Source organism: Coniophora puteana, assembly GCF_000271625.1.
Source record: "Coniophora puteana RWD-64-598 SS2 unplaced genomic scaffold CONPUscaffold_6, whole genome shotgun sequence".
Classification (NCBI taxonomy): Eukaryota; Fungi; Basidiomycota; class Agaricomycetes; order Boletales; family Coniophoraceae; genus Coniophora; species Coniophora puteana.
Window position 1 is genome coordinate 1,144,395 of NW_006913058.1, and position 18,108 is coordinate 1,162,502.

At 48.8% G+C, this 18,108-nt stretch overlaps 3 protein-coding genes across 3 annotated transcripts; 2 read left to right on the forward strand and 1 right to left on the reverse strand.

The window, feature by feature from the left end:
- Positions 1–3,854: 3,854 nt before the first annotated feature.
- CONPUDRAFT_124320 (2-oxoglutarate dehydrogenase E1 component) lies at positions 3,855–7,424 on the forward strand. The gene is made up of 10 exons (XM_007770462.1): positions 3,855–4,211; positions 4,265–4,514; positions 4,569–6,408; positions 6,463–6,478; positions 6,535–6,579; positions 6,626–6,785; positions 6,834–6,934; positions 6,984–7,034; positions 7,092–7,232; positions 7,284–7,424. Exons 1-10 carry the CDS (start codon positions 3,870–3,872, stop codon positions 7,335–7,337), a joined length of 3,000 nt encoding a protein of 999 aa, XP_007768652.1. The 5' UTR covers positions 3,855–3,869; the 3' UTR covers positions 7,338–7,424.
- Positions 7,425–8,937: 1,513 nt separating this feature from the next.
- CONPUDRAFT_73038 (uncharacterized protein) lies at positions 8,938–10,402 on the forward strand (the record flags this gene model as incomplete). Its single annotated transcript, XM_007770113.1, has 3 exons — positions 8,938–9,831; positions 9,904–10,175; positions 10,234–10,402. 3 exons carry the CDS (start codon positions 8,938–8,940, stop codon positions 10,400–10,402), a joined length of 1,335 nt encoding a protein of 444 aa, XP_007768303.1.
- A 4,973-nt stretch (positions 10,403–15,375) lies between these two features.
- CONPUDRAFT_28077 (uncharacterized protein) lies at positions 15,376–16,282 on the reverse strand (the record flags this gene model as incomplete). The annotated part of the gene is made up of 2 exons (XM_007769989.1): positions 15,376–15,792; positions 16,091–16,282. Coding segments are annotated over 2 exons (609 nt in total), but the record flags the coding sequence as incomplete, so codon positions are not given.
- Positions 16,283–18,108: the final 1,826 nt, after the last annotated feature.

The following is an 18,108-nucleotide window of genomic DNA, read 5'->3' on the forward strand; positions in this document are numbered from 1 at the left end:
CCTTGACATTCGCCCTCCCCACGCTTCGACAACGTCTTGCTGCACTGTGTTTAATTTTAGGCCGAGCACAGAACGTATCTCGCCCATGGTCACCCTCGGGCGCTCGACATCCTATAGCGGTATAAATATGATAGAGCCAGCCCCAAGGGAATGCTCGTCTCAAGTGCTCTCAGCACCTTCATAGATGGCTTCCTCGAAGCTCAACTACGATGTCGTCTGCAACATCTTATCCTTCGTTGCTCACTTCCAAGACAACGCGTCGCTCTTCTCTTGCGCTCTCGTTTCTCGCTTATTCTGTGCACCCGCCCTCGATCATTTATGGCACACCCAAGACTCTCTTGGCACCCTCGTCATGCATACACTGCCAACAGATTCTTGGCAAATTCGAGACGACTACTGGATAGTAAGCCCCTAAGTTTCGTCGCCTCTATGATGACACTCATATCCTTGTTTACCTCAGCACCTCACTAGGGATATCACTCCAGCTGACATCCAGAGACTTCTTATATATTCTCCTCGCATTCGTCATATATCCACGGCTCATGGCTCTATAGCTCCCTCGAGCAGAGATTGGCACCCTCACTGGTCTATCCTCCTTGCCCTTTCCTCTTGCGCACCTGTACACCTTCTCCCCAACATTACTCACCTCCACGCACCGCTCATCAGCCGCATAGAGCGTTCTAACGCGTTCATCCCTTTCATTGAGACTCTCGTCACCCGCCGCCTTGTGGAACTATCCATCGAGCTGCCTGAAGCTGACGACACAGATGCCGTCTTACGGCCTCTCTTGTCAATGTGCCCGAGGCTTCGGCGGTTAGCTATAACCAGTCCTTGTCCGACTCAGTTGTCCTCGTCCATCTCACATCTTTCCGATCTACGCTCATTTGTCACCGATAACCACACCGTCATCCATCCAGACGCCCTTCTTTACTTGTCGACGCTTGACGAGCTCGAGGACGTGACATTTCGTCTTGCACGCGGCGTGCAGGTGGACCTGCGTTCCAAAGCGGTTTCATGTCGTAGATTTCCCAGCATCAAAAACATATCCCTTACGTGCGACTCATTAGCGACCGCCAGCGAAGTGTTCGACAATATCTCTTCCCCAACCGTCGAGAGCATTCAGACGACATGCGCAAGTGTGCTTCCAGAGCATCTCCAGCAGCTGTTCACGGCATTATCGGAAAATACTCCCTGGAGGACTTCTCTTCAGACTCTTGAAGTTTCCACGATAACAGAGCAAGACAGTCCTACCGATGTCATATCTTCGACTTGGCTCACTGTCCTCTTCTCGTTCACAAAATTGCGCACCCTTATCTTGGATCGTGTCGGCATTTTCGATTTGGACGATACGGATGCAAACGCTCTTGCTGAAGCATGGCAGTCGATCGAAAGCCTACGTCTTGTTAGCTCGCCTGCGCAAGACCGGCCGTCTCGGGTGTCGTGGATGGGAACGTTTGCATTCTGCAACAACTGTCCCAATATTCGGGACCTTCACCTTTCGTATGACACCGTCATAGCTTCAGCTCCACCAAAGATGCCGAAGGCTGTTGTTCGCGCGCATAAGTAGTTTATCTTATCTAGCATTTGGGCACTTTGGATTTATTCATGGTCACCATTCTGTCCTGCGCTGGCGCGAGGCCGAAAGGTGAACTGTATTTACAGTCATTCTTGTACTTCACTCGTTGGTATCTCATGTACTCGTATTATGTAAAACTGTAGACACCAATTACCTTGCTTGACAAGGTTTCTGTCACCCCCTTTATTGCGTGGGAACGTCGCGCCTGCCACATAAGTACAAACAAAGCTCGCTATTCTAGGTTGGTAAGTAAAGTATAGCCTTTAGACACTAGTAATAAGTAGGCAAAGTCAGCACCAGTACAACGTCGACGCAGTCCAGAAGTGTAATACATCTTCCCTTTCATACACAATACTATCCATATCCCAAATCTCTTCACCGCTGCTCCATGCTTGTTCTATCGCCGGGATGCCAACACCCTCTTTATCGTTGTTGTGCATGCCGATGATTGAACGATCATTACATCCTCCCTTGCTCTCATTGCCCGCCTCAAGGCCCAGCTGCGCGAGCATGTCAAGGTATCTGATCTCGGCGAGTTGCACTAGCTCTTGGGCATTGAAGTCAAGCATGACCGGGCAACCCGCACCATCCACCTCTCCCAGCAGTTGTACATCACCTCCATCGTCCGCCGTTTCAGTTTCGATGAGCTCAAGCTCGTATCAATGCCCATGGAACCACATGCACGCCTGACGACCACCATGGCCCCTTGCGCGACGGAAGAGATACTAACGGTAATGCAAGGCGTACTGTACCGCGAGGCGGTCGGTTCACTCATGTACATGTCGCTGGCGACCTGGCCGGACATCACGTTTGCCGTCGCCACCGTCTCTCACCTTCCGTCCAACTCCGGCCATGCATATTGGGGCGTGGTCAAGCGGAGTTTCCGCTATCTCACAGGCACGCAGGGGCTCTGGTTCATGTATGGCGATCTGCAGCGTGAGCTCGTCAGGTATGGAGATGCCGACGGTAGCATGGCGGAAGACCGTCGGACAGTCTCCGGCTATGCGTTCCTTATCGAAGCAGACACTGTGGAAGGAGGTTGTATTGCTCTCGGCAACTGAGAGCGAGTACGTTGCCGCAATGCACGCAGCCAAGAAGACGCTCTGGTTGCGTTCTCTCGTCCGAGAAGTCATTGGGCCACCGATGAGCCCACCAAACTCTTTTTCAACAATCAGTCAGCCATTGCGCTCGCTCACGACCACCAATATCACACTCAATTAAAACATATCGACATTTGTTATCATTTAACTGGCATTTGTTGGGTTATTGTCCCAAGCATCTCGTCTACTGCCCAGCTGACGAAATGATTGCCAGTGCCTTCACAAAGGTTCTCCCCTCGGCCAAAGTCAAGTAGTTTGCTTGCGAACTTGGCCTCGACGAGGTTTGAGGAGGAGTGCGCTGGGTTAGCAAGCCACACAGAGGCACGTCGGATGCATAGAGTCTCAGTATACTTTTGTTCTGTCTCATCTCTTACTTGCTTGCTCTAGCTCATGGTAATTGTTTCTCGTCTCACTTACGATACTACTTACTACTACTACTAGTACTGTGGCTCGGATGCTTTGTGTACACCCGTACTTATACCCGCTATAGATGTAGCTGAACCTCAGACTTTCTGCATTCACGCGCGTGTCTAGGTTTCTAACGTGTTACCTTAGTTTCTACCAATAAAGAGAGGTACCTGATTAGTTGAATAGTGCTTTCGAATGGCCGATTTGTCCTAAAAGGTCTCCATAGCATGGCAAGGGGTGATTAATGACGATGAACTCCGAGTCAAGGCTCTTCACTGAACGTTGCGAGAACACAGGTCTTGACACAGGTACGGCTATGAGGTACCATAATACGCAGTATGTTGATACAACGCTCTTTGACCTGACCGTAACGCATATGCTGGAGGGAATTGTTTCATACTTCATCTGTGCAGCGCACTTGCTCCTTCGAGATTGTTAAGGTCTACGTTTTGGCTTCATAGTGAATAGGCAGGGTTTTGCAAATCGTTTACAGTGCAAACTCCAACGTCAAGCAAGGTTTTCGCCGCTGCAAGCGGCATTTCCCCGAGTATTGTGATTTTAGTCTTACAGCCAAAACCATCATAGATGGGCCACGGACCGACGATGGCCCGAGGCGGCCGGGCCTGCTTAGGACGGCTTCCGCAGCGCGCAACCGGTTACTTACGTCTCGGCCGACGTCATCCCGGGCTGACGAAAAGCGGCAGTTCCCGGACGGAAGGCGACACGGTCTGAAGGCCGGCGCGGTCAATGACCATCTGCACTTTCTCCCTCTCTCTCTAACCACCATGCTCGCAAGGCAGCCTCTTTGTCGTCTGCCCTATGCCCTCGCTAAGGGCGCAGGCAGGATCGCTCTTAGGCGCACACTCGCAACTCCTTCGGGTCCACCGTCACCAAATGACCCCTTCGCAAACGGCACAAATGCCTACTATGCAGAGGAGATGTACAAGCACTGGAGACAGGACCCAAAATCCGTACATGTTTCTTGGGACGCCTACTTCTCTGGCATGGATAAAGGACTTCCTAGTGCCAAGGCTTTCCAGCCCCCTCCTGGCCTCGTTGCGCCCCCCGCTGACGGTGCGCCTGCCCTTCATGCAGGCAGGGGTGGAGAATTAGATGACCACTTAAAAGTATGTATTTGATCTGCTGGTCTTGCTTTATGGTTATCTCACGAGGCTTTCAGGTTCAACTTCTCGTTCGCGCTTATCAAGTCCGGGGTCACCACGTTGCCGAACTTGACCCTCTTGGTATTCTGGACGCAGACCTTGCCGACGTTCATCCTCCTGAGCTCGAGCTCAGCCGTTATGGCTTCACGGAGCGGGACCTCGACAAGCAAATTGCTCTTGGACCCGGTATCCTGCCTCATTTCGCCACCGAAGACCGCAAGACCATGTCTCTTGGAGAGATCATCAAGACCCTGAAGCGGATTTACTGTAAGTCCTCCTTCAGTCAATTCAGGTGCGTTTAGCGTATTCACGTTTACTCAGGCGGTGCGGTCGGTATTCAGTACGTTCACATCCCCGACAAGGAGCAGTGCGACTGGATTCGGGAACGCGTTGAAATCCCGAAGCCGTGGAACTACACCGTGGAGGAAAAGCGCATGATCTTAGACCGCCTCATCTGGTCCGAGTCGTTCGAGAAATTCATTGCAAGCAAGTACCCCAACGAGAAGCGTTTCGGTTTGGAGGGTTGCGAGGCTTTGATTCCTGGTATGAAGGCTCTCATTGACCGTTCCGTTGACCACGGTGTGAAGCATGTCACCCTTGGTATGCCTCACCGTGGCCGTCTTAACGTCCTCGCCAATGTTATCCGCAAACCTATCGAGGCCATTCTCAACGAGTTTTCTGGTTCCGAATTGGACGACTCTCCGGCTGGTGATGTCAAGTACCATCTCGGCGCCAACTACGTTCGGCCTACTCCTTCCGGGAAGAAGGTCTCCCTTTCCTTAGTCGCCAACCCCTCTCACCTCGAAGCTGAGGACCCCGTTGTCCTGGGTAAGACAAGGGCCATCCAGCACTTCGAACAGGACGAGTCTAGCCACACTACGGCTATGGGTGTTCTCCTTCATGGTGATGCCGCATTTGCTGGACAGGGTGTTGTTTACGAGACCATGGGCTTCCACAACTTGCCTCACTACGGAACCGGCGGAACCATCCATCTTATTGTCAACAACCAAATTGGTTTCACCACTGATCCTCGCTTTGCGCGTTCGACTCCCTACCCCTCAGACATTGCCAAGTCCATCGACGCCCCCATCTTCCACGTCAATGGTGATAACGTCGAGGCCGTCAACTTCGTCTGTCAGCTGGCAGCGGACTATCGTGCCAAATACAAGCGCGACGTCGTCATCGACATCGTCTGTTATCGTCGCTATGGTCACAATGAGACGGATCAACCCAGTTTCACGCAGCCTAGGATGTACCAAGCCATCGAGAAGCAGCCCACTCCCCTCACGCAATATACCAAGTTCCTTGTGGGCCGTGGAACCTTCACCGAGAAGGACATTGAGGAGCACAAGAAGTGGGTGTGGGGCATGCTTGAGAAGGCTGCGGCTGGTGCGAAGGACTATGTTCCTACTAGCAAGGAATGGTTGTCTGCGTCATGGCAAGGTTTCCCGTCTCCCCGACAGCTTGCTGAGGAGACTCTTCCCACCCGTGCCACCGGCTCCGACGAAGCTACTCTAAAGCGCGTCGGCAAAGCCATCTCGTCCTACCCTCAGGGATTCACTCCTCATCGGAATCTCGCTCGTATTCTCAGCAACCGTGGCAAGACCGTAGAGGAGGGCCAGAACATTGACTGGTCTACCGCCGAGGCACTTGCAATCGGTTCATTGGCACTTGAAAAGGTTCACGTCCGTGTCTCCGGCCAAGACGTGGAACGTGGGACGTTCTCACAGCGCCATGCTGTCATTCATGATCAGCAAAACGAGCAGCAGTATCTTCCCCTGAACAACCTCGGCTCGAACCAGGCTCGCTTTGTCGTCTGCAACTCATCGCTGTCGGAATTTGGCGCTCTTGGCTTCGAGCTCGGCTATTCCTTGGTCTCGCCCGACTCGCTCACCGTCTGGGAGGCGCAGTTCGGTGACTTTGCAAATAACGCGCAGTGCATCATCGATCAGTTTATCGCTGCTGGTGAGAGGAAGTGGCTTCAGCGCACTGGCTTGGTGATGAGCCTGCCGCACGGTTATGACGGCCAAGGCCCGGAGCATTCCAGTGGCAGGATTGAGAGATTCTTGCAACTTTGTGATGACCACCCAAACATCTTCCCGACACCAGAGAAGATCGAGCGTCAGCACCAGGACTGTAACATGCAGGTCGTTTACCCAACGTACGTGCTGTTTAACCCTTTTGTCCCCTTATAAATGCTAAGCTGGCTGTACAGGACCCCAGCCAACTACGTGAGTTGTTATTCGTCCGCTAAGAATTGAATCCCTCTTGAACTCGTCCTTGTTAGTTCCATGTTCTTCGACGCCAGATTCATCGTGACTTCCGCAAACCTGTACGTCAAACCATGTTCTCTTCAGGCAATAGCTAACGCCCAGCAGCTCATCCTCTTCTTCTCCAAATCGCTCCTCCGTCACCCACAAGCCCGCTCGGAGCTGACGGAGATGATCGGTGACACTCAATTCGAGAGATACATCCCCGAGTCACATCCTGACTCCCTTGTTGCGCCTGAGAACATCAGACGTCACATCCTGTGCACCGGTAAGTGCACGTTCCTGAGAATAGCTGCCCATACTTATTGTGCTATAGGTCAGGTGTACTACACCCTCCTCCAGGCTCGCGAACAAAGAGGAATCAAGGACATTGCTATCAGCCGCATTGAGCAGATTTCGCCATTCCCGTATGATCTTGTACGTATTTGCAGTCCAGAGTCTCGCACAACTATTCATGTTTTGTTAGGTCACTCCCCACCTCGATCAATATCCCAATGCGGATTTACTTTGGTGTCAAGTAAGTAGCTTGCTCGTCTTGAGATGTCAAGTACTGATATGGCTTTGTCTTCCGTAGGAGGAGCCATTGAACAACGGAGCATGGACATACGTTGGCCCACGTATTCTCACCGCTGCCAACGAGACCCAGCACCACAAGGGTAAATATCCCCACTATGCCGGCAGAGAGCCGACCAGCTCTGTGGCAACCGGTAGCAAGGTGAGCACCATATCATTAGTCAGATACGAGCTTTACTCATGTGAGCTGTAGACACAACACAAGAAGGAGATTGAGGCTTTCTTGGAGGCTTCATTCGCCAACTAATAATCGTACATTTTTAGTGATACAAGTACTGGCATCGTGGAAATATGTTGACTGATATAATATAAATTATGGCGGCTTACAATAACATTACTGACACCGGACTTTCGAATGGATAATCGGCCGCTAATTTCAGAAAGTTGTTGAATCCGGAAGTCTGGCGCTGCGCGAGCTGCGACGCAGTCCGGCAGGTACGGTTGGTACGACGCGGTTGCGGGGTCTCCAAACAAAAGTCAATTGCATGTGATCTAGCCGCGTCGCGCAGATTTCTTAGCCCTCCTGTACTTTATCTTATCTATAACCCATTCCCATTCCCTGTGTCCCCCGGCATTATTCCCAGTTTGAGCAGCTTGAATATGAGCAGATCACCGAGTTTATCGAATGTTGTCGCGACTTTCGCGAAGATATCAGCATTATCCAACCAAAGGACTTCTAAGTCGACAGCCTCCACCCCGTCAACCTATTTGCCACATGTCAACCAGGTCTTTCTATCCATGGTCACGTCTATCCGAACCCAGTACATTCCTATCATGTGGCAGGGTCTTTGAAGCCTCATCTGGTCGCTACCACCGCTCGAGGAAAGAGAAGAGGCCAGAGATCATTGCAGAACTATAAGGAGCATGGGTGGGACAATTTAAAGTACTATATATGAGTAACCCATTGCTTTCTATTCCAAAGCTCTCCTCATATACTGGGCAAGGCACCCCTTTACACACCAACTATTATATGCACTTAGTATGCACAAATTCGCAGTGCCCTCATACCAACACGGGTGTGGAGATGCGTGACTATGACAAGATGTGCCGGGCCATTATCCTTACCCTCGACGATGTCATGATGGCGTCGAGTTCACAAAGGTCGTTAATCTGACATGCGCAGGTTTGCTCTGAGTCTCTGTTTGCTCTCAAAGCCTGTATCATGCTCAACCATTCATGTCTGCTCTAGGATGCTGCCATAACTATCGCCATAAATACTATGCTCACAGCGGCTCGAAGATTCGGATGTACTACCCTGGCCTGACCTACCCAAGTACATTCAACTCCACGAACATTATTATGCCGACCATGGTTTTGATTTTGACTAAGACCCCAAAACCCCTCGCAACTTGCCGCCGGACTGCCGTACCTAGCCAGACCAGCGCGATTGCCAGACTTCTGATTTCAACACCGTCCTCGCTGATTTGTGGTTGGTATTGGATTATATAATCAATTCTTATCCACCAAACCAACCCAAATGTCACCCTCCCATGTACTCGCCACAAACCAATCACGATTTTGCCTGACCTCAGACAAATTCTCCAGAGGAGGTCAGACCATACTAGTATCGGCTGTATACAGAGGTTAAAGCGAAACTGAAAACAAAGGTAGATCATATAAAACCGGAAAAGGCATGTCACGCTCAGAATAAGCACCAAATCATACTTTGATTGAATGTTGTATTAGTGAATGTTGAGCGTGTATTTGATGACGAGCATTGAGTTTTAGTCCACATGACCTTTGTGACATGTTCACTTGGGTGTACTATGAGTGCTCTAGACTCGTAAACGCACTGCACACATCCCTATCAAGCCACTATCTACAGCCCAACAATCAATTAATCCAACATGGCACAAAGGGACTATCCTGTTGATCAATGCACTTGTCGTTCTCAGGGATGTAGCCTTGATCCACAAGGGTTCAAGCTGCAAGACCGTCCCGTGGCTAACTCTCACATGCGAAGGGACCAGCAGGAAGACACTCTGCATAACTGCCAGGAAGAGCTTCGACAGCTATCACTTCCTCAGTGTTCAAACACACAACCTAGATTTCAACCTAATGAATCACAAGTACACGAAATAAGACCTGAGCAGCCTGACGAGGATGAAAATACGCATGATGCTTGGTCGGATGACGATGGTGACAGGGCCAACGAAGAAGCCACTTTACAGTCTCAATCAGGAGGTCACATGCACCGCAACACGGATGGAAATCTCACGGATGAAGAAGATCTGCATGAATGTGATGGATCAGGCACTGAAGCTGGCGCCAATGACCCCTTTGTTATGCTTGATTGTCTTAATAACATGCATGAAGGCTGGTTCAATCTCCAAGAAATTCACGATCTAGACGTCTGTCACAATGAACTCCCACCAGCCTTCCAGGATCACCATCTCATCCGTAGTGCATACATCCGTGTCTTTGTTGGTGTGGCCTTCATGGGCAACAGCAATAAATCTGTACAGCTTACGCTCAAAGGTGTTCGTTCGACTCTCATGGCCATCAGTCGTGACCATGCTGGCATAAACTTTGCTGGTCTAGAGGACTTTGCTGTCACTCTCCCAACTGTTCTCAAGCATCTCAGTTTGTCAACAGCAAACTTCATTGTCTATTTGTTTATCTGCCCTGACTGCTGGGCTGTCCATCATCCTTCGGATCTGCTGGAGCTCAAGATGCCATCTTGCGCTGTACTGGACTGCCCTGGGATGCTATATTGTGAAAAGTGCACTAGTGAGGGTCAGGTCAAATGCACGCCAACCAAGATCGTCCCCTATGTTCCTCTCGAGTGAGCACTGCAACACGTCATGCTTCAGCCGGGTAAATGGGAGCAGTTTCAGCACTGGAGGGGACCGGATGACACTCCAGGATGGGTCCCTCCATCTGCTGCAACTGGGTTTGAAGTGTTCGACAATTCAACAAGGCCTATGTCAGACATTTACGATGACTGGGGATGGCATACAATACAGGCTGGGCTTCAGAGACGGCGGCACTCCAATGATGCCATTGAGGATGTCGATGTACAAGAACTAGATCAACGGTTTGTTGCATTGCCGTGTGGGCTAGTCCTGCAGTTCAATCTCGACTGGTGCGTGTGTTCTTTCAGCTCAATTTATTGATTGATCATGGCTCACTCTATTCACAAGGTTTCAGTCTACGAAGCACGACTGTCACTTGACAGGAGTGTTCTATGTTATAATCTGTAACAACCCCAGGCAGATATGCTATCTAGCTGAGGAAACTATGCTGGTCATGATTCTCCCTGGCCCGAACAAGCCAAATCTCTGGCAGCTGAATAACCTTACAGATGTCTAAGACTAGTATCTAATGGCCCAAGAACTCATTTTACTTTCTGGTAGAAACTTTGCATTGCTTGCCTCAACACAGTTTATCCCCTCTCGGCACTTCTATCAAGTCAGCATTGAGGTCTGGGTCATCAGCTAAGCCCGGACCCAACTGAGACAAACCCATCGTGTTGACGCCGTCCAGATCAAGAATTTGTGCCATCTTCAGAATGGAGCCAGGTATCATTGTCGATATCTTCATGTTGTGCAAACAGATCTTGAAGGTCAAACTCACCTCCATTACCAAGTCCGTTACCCATGCCCATGTGTGTCTCTGCCACCCAAAATCACTGCATCTGATATTGCAGCATCATTTAAGCAGGGATATGGTTTCAGTAAAGCCAAAAACTCATCGGAAAAGGGGTTAGACCCGATACAAGAAGCCAGATGTTGCAAAGAGTGCAGGCTGGCCAGCCAGCCAACACCTAAGTCAAGCCCACTGCACTCCAATGCAGCATGGCTTGTACAACCTGCAAACAAAGGGAATTGTCAGCTATAGTAACATGCACCATCAGAAATGTTGTTGACCAATGATCTCCTTGAGTTACCCTTGATACTAGGGAATGGAGGAGCAATGTTTGAGTGGTGTCCCATGCTGACGCAACACGTCCCTTGGGACAATTAGCCCCTGATGAGCCATGTGTCCTGCGTCAATCCTGACCTGTGAGCCAAAAAGTGGGACAGGCCAGATTAGGAAGTCATTTCTCCATGATCAAGTGGTCAAAAAACTACAGTTATTGTGATACAACAAGTCCTTGTTGTTGTAGTCTACGTCAACAACATCAACAGCAGGAGAGGGTGGAGGTGGGGGGAGAGGGAAGGAAGTGCGGGGGAGAGGCAGGAAGTGTGGATGCCAGAAACAAAATGATGCAGTGTTTCTGGATAAAGCCTGAGCCAAGAGACTGGACAATGTGTACTTGGTAAAGACCTAAAAAAGCACCTACAAAGAACTACAGTAACAAGACAGCAAGATTGGTGTATGTACCATTCTTGAAAGGGCTCCAAAGTTATTGTTGACACTTTTGGTTGTCAACAACAAGGAGAGTGTCAATGACAAGGGCAAGGGTAGCAAATAGAAGGCTGAGGGCAGTAGATTTGAGGAGTGAGGGTGGATATAAGCTGGGAAGTGATCTGGGAAAACAGTAATGGTGTGCCTGTGCCAATCAATGCTTGGCCTGAGGGTCTGGCTCCATGGAAGAATCAAAAGGGTTAAAAAACCAAGCACATTCCCATTCCCATTGCGGTTGCTTACATCATTCCTGTTCCCCTTATTTACACTGTGCTAAATTTTCAAAGGGCAGAAAGGGATATGTTAGCAGAGAGTATGTTATAAAAGCCTTATTTATTATACTGCAATGGTATAAAAACATATTCTATGTCAAAGAATGGTAGAAATACACTAAGAAGTGATTGAGGTGCAGGAGGGACCCCATTGTTGACAATGACAACAGGAAGGCCATGGGATGATGCACAGGGCAGCAATGGGGTAGCAGTGGGAGTAATAGAAACAGGATAATGGGTGGGAGATGTGTTGTCAATTCAGCAGCACCTGAGAATCCAATGATGTGTCCCTTTGACTAATAGGGATGACTCACTGTACAGTGGCTAGGATGCTACGAGGATTCTACAACCAAGTATAGCTACAAATTCACCCCAGCAGCTGGCCTGGGCCACCGGACTATGTTTTAAGGAGAGAGATACAGTAAATAGACTGTCCGATCAACTGCAGAGCAGACAGTTTAATTACTGTATTAGTGTGGGAAGGATAGGTGACTCTGGATCTAGGTGCCTGTACCACACCCTTATCTATTATAATTTGTCTGTACTATAGAGCAGCTGACCTTTCCATATTTCATATCTTACTTTTTTGTTTCCATTGATATGTTTCTCTTCTTTATCAGGGTCCAGCCCCTTCATATATATCTTTTTAGTTTGCTAGTAATTCATTGCCCATTTTCATACTATACCTATGCTTCTTGTATTCAAGTTCCCAGACTGTTCTACTGCTACACTAAAAGTCTGGGGTGAGTTTTTTCTTCAATACCTATCACCAACAGCTGTACTTAATTTTAGTTCTTATGTGCTATCAACACTGTTTTTAGACAAATACAGACTGTTTTATTGCTACACCAAACATCTGGGTTCTTATGCACTATCAGCACTATTTTAGGTCTTATATTGTAACAGCATCATTATTGTAGACCTTATAATAACTCCTTATATATGATACCATATTTCCAATAACAAAAAATGCATTACAGGAGAATAGTATTATACTACAATACATAGGCAGCAATAATTGAATTTAGTTTTCATGACAATAAGCAACAACAATACACAAGAGCAGTAAGAGCAACCAGCAATGATACACAATACACAAAAACAGCAGCAATACACCAGAGTAGCAGTAGTAGTAGAGTGAGTCCAAAAAGAGTATACAGTGACATACAGGTTTTTGATGTGAGCAGGCATTTATCATGTTAGTTAGAGCACACAATTATTAGCTTGTTCATGAGCAAGAGAGGGTTTGAAAAAAGTAAAAGTAAAAGGACTTGTACACGTGAGAAGGTGAGTAGACAATGATCATGGAGAGTAAAGCTAAGCATGAGTGATGCCAAGCAAGGCACAGATAAAAAAACATACCTAGAAATATTTTTTCTTCAGTGCTTTATCCCCTGTGGTGATGTGGTTTGCCTTCAACCTTGTGTTAGCATATGTTCTGAGCAGGGTGGGGTGCATGTCTTCTTCAGCTGAGGTGAGATTGGTGTTGCTATTGTCCAAAATCACTTTGCTGGTTGAGGCTGCAGGTGCATCCCTGCTGCTGTATTTCTATTCAGCTATCGGTTTGTTGTGATTGCAAAATGTTCAAAAAATATATATCTTGGATGACAAACAAGTTTGCCAAACTGAGAAGGGGAGCCAGGTACCTGGGCAACAGCAACTCGGATAATATTGGTGCTACCAGGCAAACACTTCTTTGATGTACTGGTGGCAGAGCCAGTGGTAGGTTTTTTGACATTTTTGGGTCCACTGTTGTTGTTGAGTGCCACCAGATGTTTTTTTTTTCAACCTGTTGTAATGGCAGTGGTAATGGCACAACAATGTTCTTGTGGGACATCAGTCGCTTCTTTGTTGTTGTTGACTCAATTATTGTCCTAAAGAGTGGTAGCCCTATGACAGACACTACTGTACCAAGTCCTAGGGACTGTAATCTATGTAAGTGTAATAGTATCTGCGGGTATGTAAGTTAATCTGGGCCCGTACATGCCATCCCGTCAGATGTCTGCACTGAGGGCAATAGCCATGGGACACCACCTAGTCCGTTCACTCCTCTCGTCTCTGTGTCCGTCTCTCATGCCTCTCAGCTACCGTCACACCTTTCCTTAGTCCCCATCTGCCAAAGCCCCAAGTATAACATGTTAGTAGTTCAAATATGTCTTTCTGCATATGTTCCCGAAGGTCTTCTTGAAACATCCCATCGCATTGATGTACCGCAACAGCGGTTGTGTGGCTTTCAGATTGGTCAGCAGAACTGCGAGCGATTCTTTGTCACAACCTAGTGCCCAAATGAGCACGTGTCGTGACTTCCCCCATGCTGGGCAGTCAAATAGATAGTGGTGAATTGTCTCCTCTGCGACATCTTTGCAGTGATCGCAGAAAGGTTCTTCTGCCCTCTTGAACCTGTGGAGGTAGGCATTCAACAGCAGATGCCGTGTACTTAGTAGCACTAGGATGCTAGTCTGTTGCTTTGGTAGATCAGCTGTTAGTCTTATAAAGGATTGGGCACCTGCATTAAGTTTCAATTGTTCCAGGCGATGCGCCCTCGGCAAATCACCCCACAGTCTCTCCCACCGCTTCTTTAGTCTGGCTGCATGCACTTGTTTTTGTGCCAATATGCTGTCTGCCAGTCTGGTCCACAACACCGCTAGAAGGTCCTCCCTTGGACTTGCGTCCGCCTCGCCCCTCACCACCTTTGCTTCTTTGTTGTAACAACAGGAGCAGCAGTGGTGAGCTCCTTGGTGGTAGCAAGTAAAACTTTACTGTAAGATTTCAACCACAAGTTCTGTCCTGTGTCTCATCTGGACATGAACAGAACCTAAAACGTGGGACAGTCCCATATCTTGGGACCATAGCAAACTTATACATGGGACATGTAGTAGAAACAAGATAGAACCTGATTTTTATTCAAACAAAGCACGTAGAACAGTAACAAGTACCCTAGTGGTCAACAAACTCCTTGTACATCTGGTTAGTAATGCGTCAGCGCTTCCCTTGCCTACCTTCCTGCAAATTGGGCACATGGACAGCATCTAAGTCCAGTTCTACACTGTCAATGAGACCGGGACCAGCAGCAGACAGTGTAGAGGCTGAATCGCTGAATCAAGGGAAGGGTTGAGGATCTGATGCATGAGATCTATAGGGTCTAACCACAACTCGTTGTTAAAATTGTCCTCTTCCGGGAAAGGTTTGTGCTGGTCCAAAATCTGATCAGTGCCTTGAGCTTGAGCGCCAAGTGGATCCTTGGAGTTTTTGATGAAAGGAGCTATCCAATGCCATACAGCGGAATCAGATCAAAGGAGATCACAAAGAGTCTGGAGGGCAGATAGGCCAGTCGGTGATTCAAAAGAGAGGCTGAGGCCGCCTTGAACCTCACAGCACTCCCATGCCTACATAGATACAAGTTAGAAGAGCTGTAGATAAGAGAATAGGAAATAGTACCTTCAGAATCAGCTTGGGATGATTGATTGCCTTCCAGGCGTGCACTCCCCATGCAGCTGAACAATCACGCAGAGTGCCAATGTGAATGTCCATCCAGAATGACACCGAGTTGTTGTGAGTGTGCAGGTGTAGAAGAGCCTCATCAACAGAGTCCTGAACTTGAGCCTTCTTGATTGCAAGCTTGTAGGGCTGCTGCACATTGACGTTGCAGGGCTGTGTGATGCCAGTTGTGCCACCCAGGACGTAGAAAAGACGGATCCACAACCAATCCTTGCAAACCATGTCATGAAAGGCCTGACCACGATGTACTGACCAGCAGTTGAGCAAAACAGCGCACTCCTGGTCATCTGGGTACCCAAGGAGGCACTTCTGCTCAGCAAAATAGGGAATGACGATTACATTGAAGTATTGCCTCATGGCGTTGAGATCTGACCAGTACGTATCAGGATTCCAGCAGCAATAGAGGAAGCCAAGGTGAGAGGCCTCATCATGGTGTGGTGCTTTCGGAGAGGGAAGGGAGCGCTCGGTCGCCCCTTTGAAGACAAACTGGGTGAGGAGGATGCTGCCCAATGCAGAGACACCAACAACAGCTGTGAATGCCCTCTTCTCCTCCTTGTCAAGGATGTCAACCTGACATGAACCCTGCATGTCAAATGTCAGGATTCAGAGATCCCAGTGGCACCACAAGACACGGTTGTGGCGAGCGTGTGGCAATGATGCGCCGATCCGAAGCTTAATAGAAGTTTGATACTATACAGGCAGTTCAGCCACTCGGCTTCCCTCACTTGCTTCTACCATGAGCAAGGGAGGGTAAGCCGCCGCCATTTTATCATACATGATAGAGAACTTACATACAAACCTAGGTCTAACAGTGCCTAGGTACATAATACACTTGCTTCTACCACGAGCAAGGGAGGGTCTAACAGTGCCTAGCTTTAACATCAAATGTCTTCGCTGAGTTATCGGCCATGACTACTTGAGTCTGGTCAAAGTTGATGAGGAGGTGTGGGTGATGAATGCCGGAGTCGTAAAAGAAGAGGGCAAGCTGAAGGAATAGCTCATAGATTTGCTGTTCAGCATCCTCTGGCATCTTCTGTGCTGCGCGAGTTGAGAGTTGGGGGACCCAGTTGAGACAATTGTATATGAACTTGCATACAAAGGCATCAGAGCAGGGGAAGGGCTTGTGGTCAATGGCAGTGGTGTGGAAGAGCTCAGGGGCGTGGTGGGTGATCATGGCGATCATTATACTGTGAATTGTAGCCACAGTGAGCAGGACACTGGCTGCACAAAGGTGGTGGAGCTGTTCTATGATCTCTTGCATGAGATTGGGGTGCCTCTCCTGTAAATAGAAAATTAGCTTGCTTCGATGAAATTGAGATGAAAAGCTACACACCAAAATTTCGCTGCGAGCCACTAAATTTTGAGGCATGTTCCCCACAGCAACCCGCTCGAGGATTTCAGACTTCCAGTGTGGTGGCTCGTTCAGTGGTCACCTAATCCACTGCCCAATGACTTGAGGGCTAAGATACACGAACTGGGGAAGGTTGGAGTGATGGAGGTGGACAACAATTGCCTTTGGGGACCAGGAACCACCTATAGCTTGGGCGGCATTGTCGATCTGCTGGAAGATGACCGGATGCACCCAGTTGTAACGCTTGGCGGCAGTTGCAGCATGCTTGTGTTTGTGACCATGATAGGTTCCTTTGGGGTGCTGGTGCTCCTTGAACAACTGGAATGGGTGTGTGTACTTGGCAGTTGTGGCGGGAATAGCAGAATTGGTGAGTGGGGGAGGAGAAGTGGTCGGAGAGCAGAACTGCGAGCTCAGTGACTGAGAGCCTACCAAATTGAGCAGTCCAGCTCACAGTTGTGAAGAACGCGTTGACAGCAGGTGGAATGGGAGAAGGGGGGAGGTGCAGGCTGCAAAAAGATCCTCCTGGTGGCCCAACCCCAAGCTGACACCCACTTGGCCTTCATGTGAGCAGCTTCCACCACTGAGAACCACCACAATGCTAGCCATAGGGGTGCATAGACGATGATGCCATGGACCTCGGCTCAAAGACTTTGAGCACCATGGCCCCACTCCCACTGTAAGCGATCCTTGTCAAAACACGAAGCAAAGAGGGGGATGGAGATGGAGAGGTAGTTGAATGGGGCAAGTTGGGGAGCGTGGGTAGAGAATAGGTTGCCTTCAACAAGACGGGAAGGGGGGGAGTTGATGGCAGGTAGAGTTGTTGTGGAAAGAATGAAGATAGAAGCCCTAATGTATAGATTGCTTCGATAACAAGGTCTGGGTCAGACATGATCGTAACTCACTTGTCAGAGACTAGGAAGCTGAGAGCCTCATTGGGTATCTTGACTGCAGCCTCAAAATTGGGATCAGGGAACATGATGGGTGGGTAGGATGGGGAATCAAAGGACTTGTTTAGGATGAGAGTGTGAGGTTAAAGAGGCGAGATGGTGATGGGTAAGGGGGCGCAATTCTGAGGGAATGAAGAAAGTTGTAGACAAGAGAGCACAGAGGAGTCTGCTGAATGGATGAATCCTGTTAAAAAACAACAGATGAGCAAGCCTTTTGTGCATTCCAAAGTGATCAGACCTCCAAAAGAATAACAAATGGATGGCTCACCTTGGACTAGCAGAAACACAGTGAAAATGAGGTGTAAAACACAATAAACGCAAGGAATAAGGCTGTGTGGAAATGTCAGAGAAAGATGAGCACAGAGGGCAAACACACCTTCAGCATCTTGACGTGCAGTATGGTGGACAAGGTGTGTTAGCATCTAAGCAAGATTCAAGGTCAGCCTCGATCACTTCAGGGTCACAAGGTTCACTACTTACCCCGTGGCTGGGACAGCTCAGTCTGGACACGCAAACTTTGTCCCATCTCATGAGGGACCGTAGAACTTAAAGGTGGGACATACAAATTGGGAAGGTACTCTGTTCCCATGCCATCACGAA

Coding starts and splice junctions, on each gene's coding strand:
- CONPUDRAFT_124320 (XM_007770462.1), top strand. CDS start 3,870: ATGCTCGCAAGGCAGCCTCTTTGTCGTCTGCCCTATGCCCTCGCTAAG. Junction 6,786..6,833: donor ACGTCACATCCTGTGCACCG/GTAAGTGCACGT, acceptor ATTGTGCTATAG/GTCAGGTGTACTACACCCTC. Junction 6,935..6,983: donor CGCCATTCCCGTATGATCTT/GTACGTATTTGC, acceptor ATGTTTTGTTAG/GTCACTCCCCACCTCGATCA.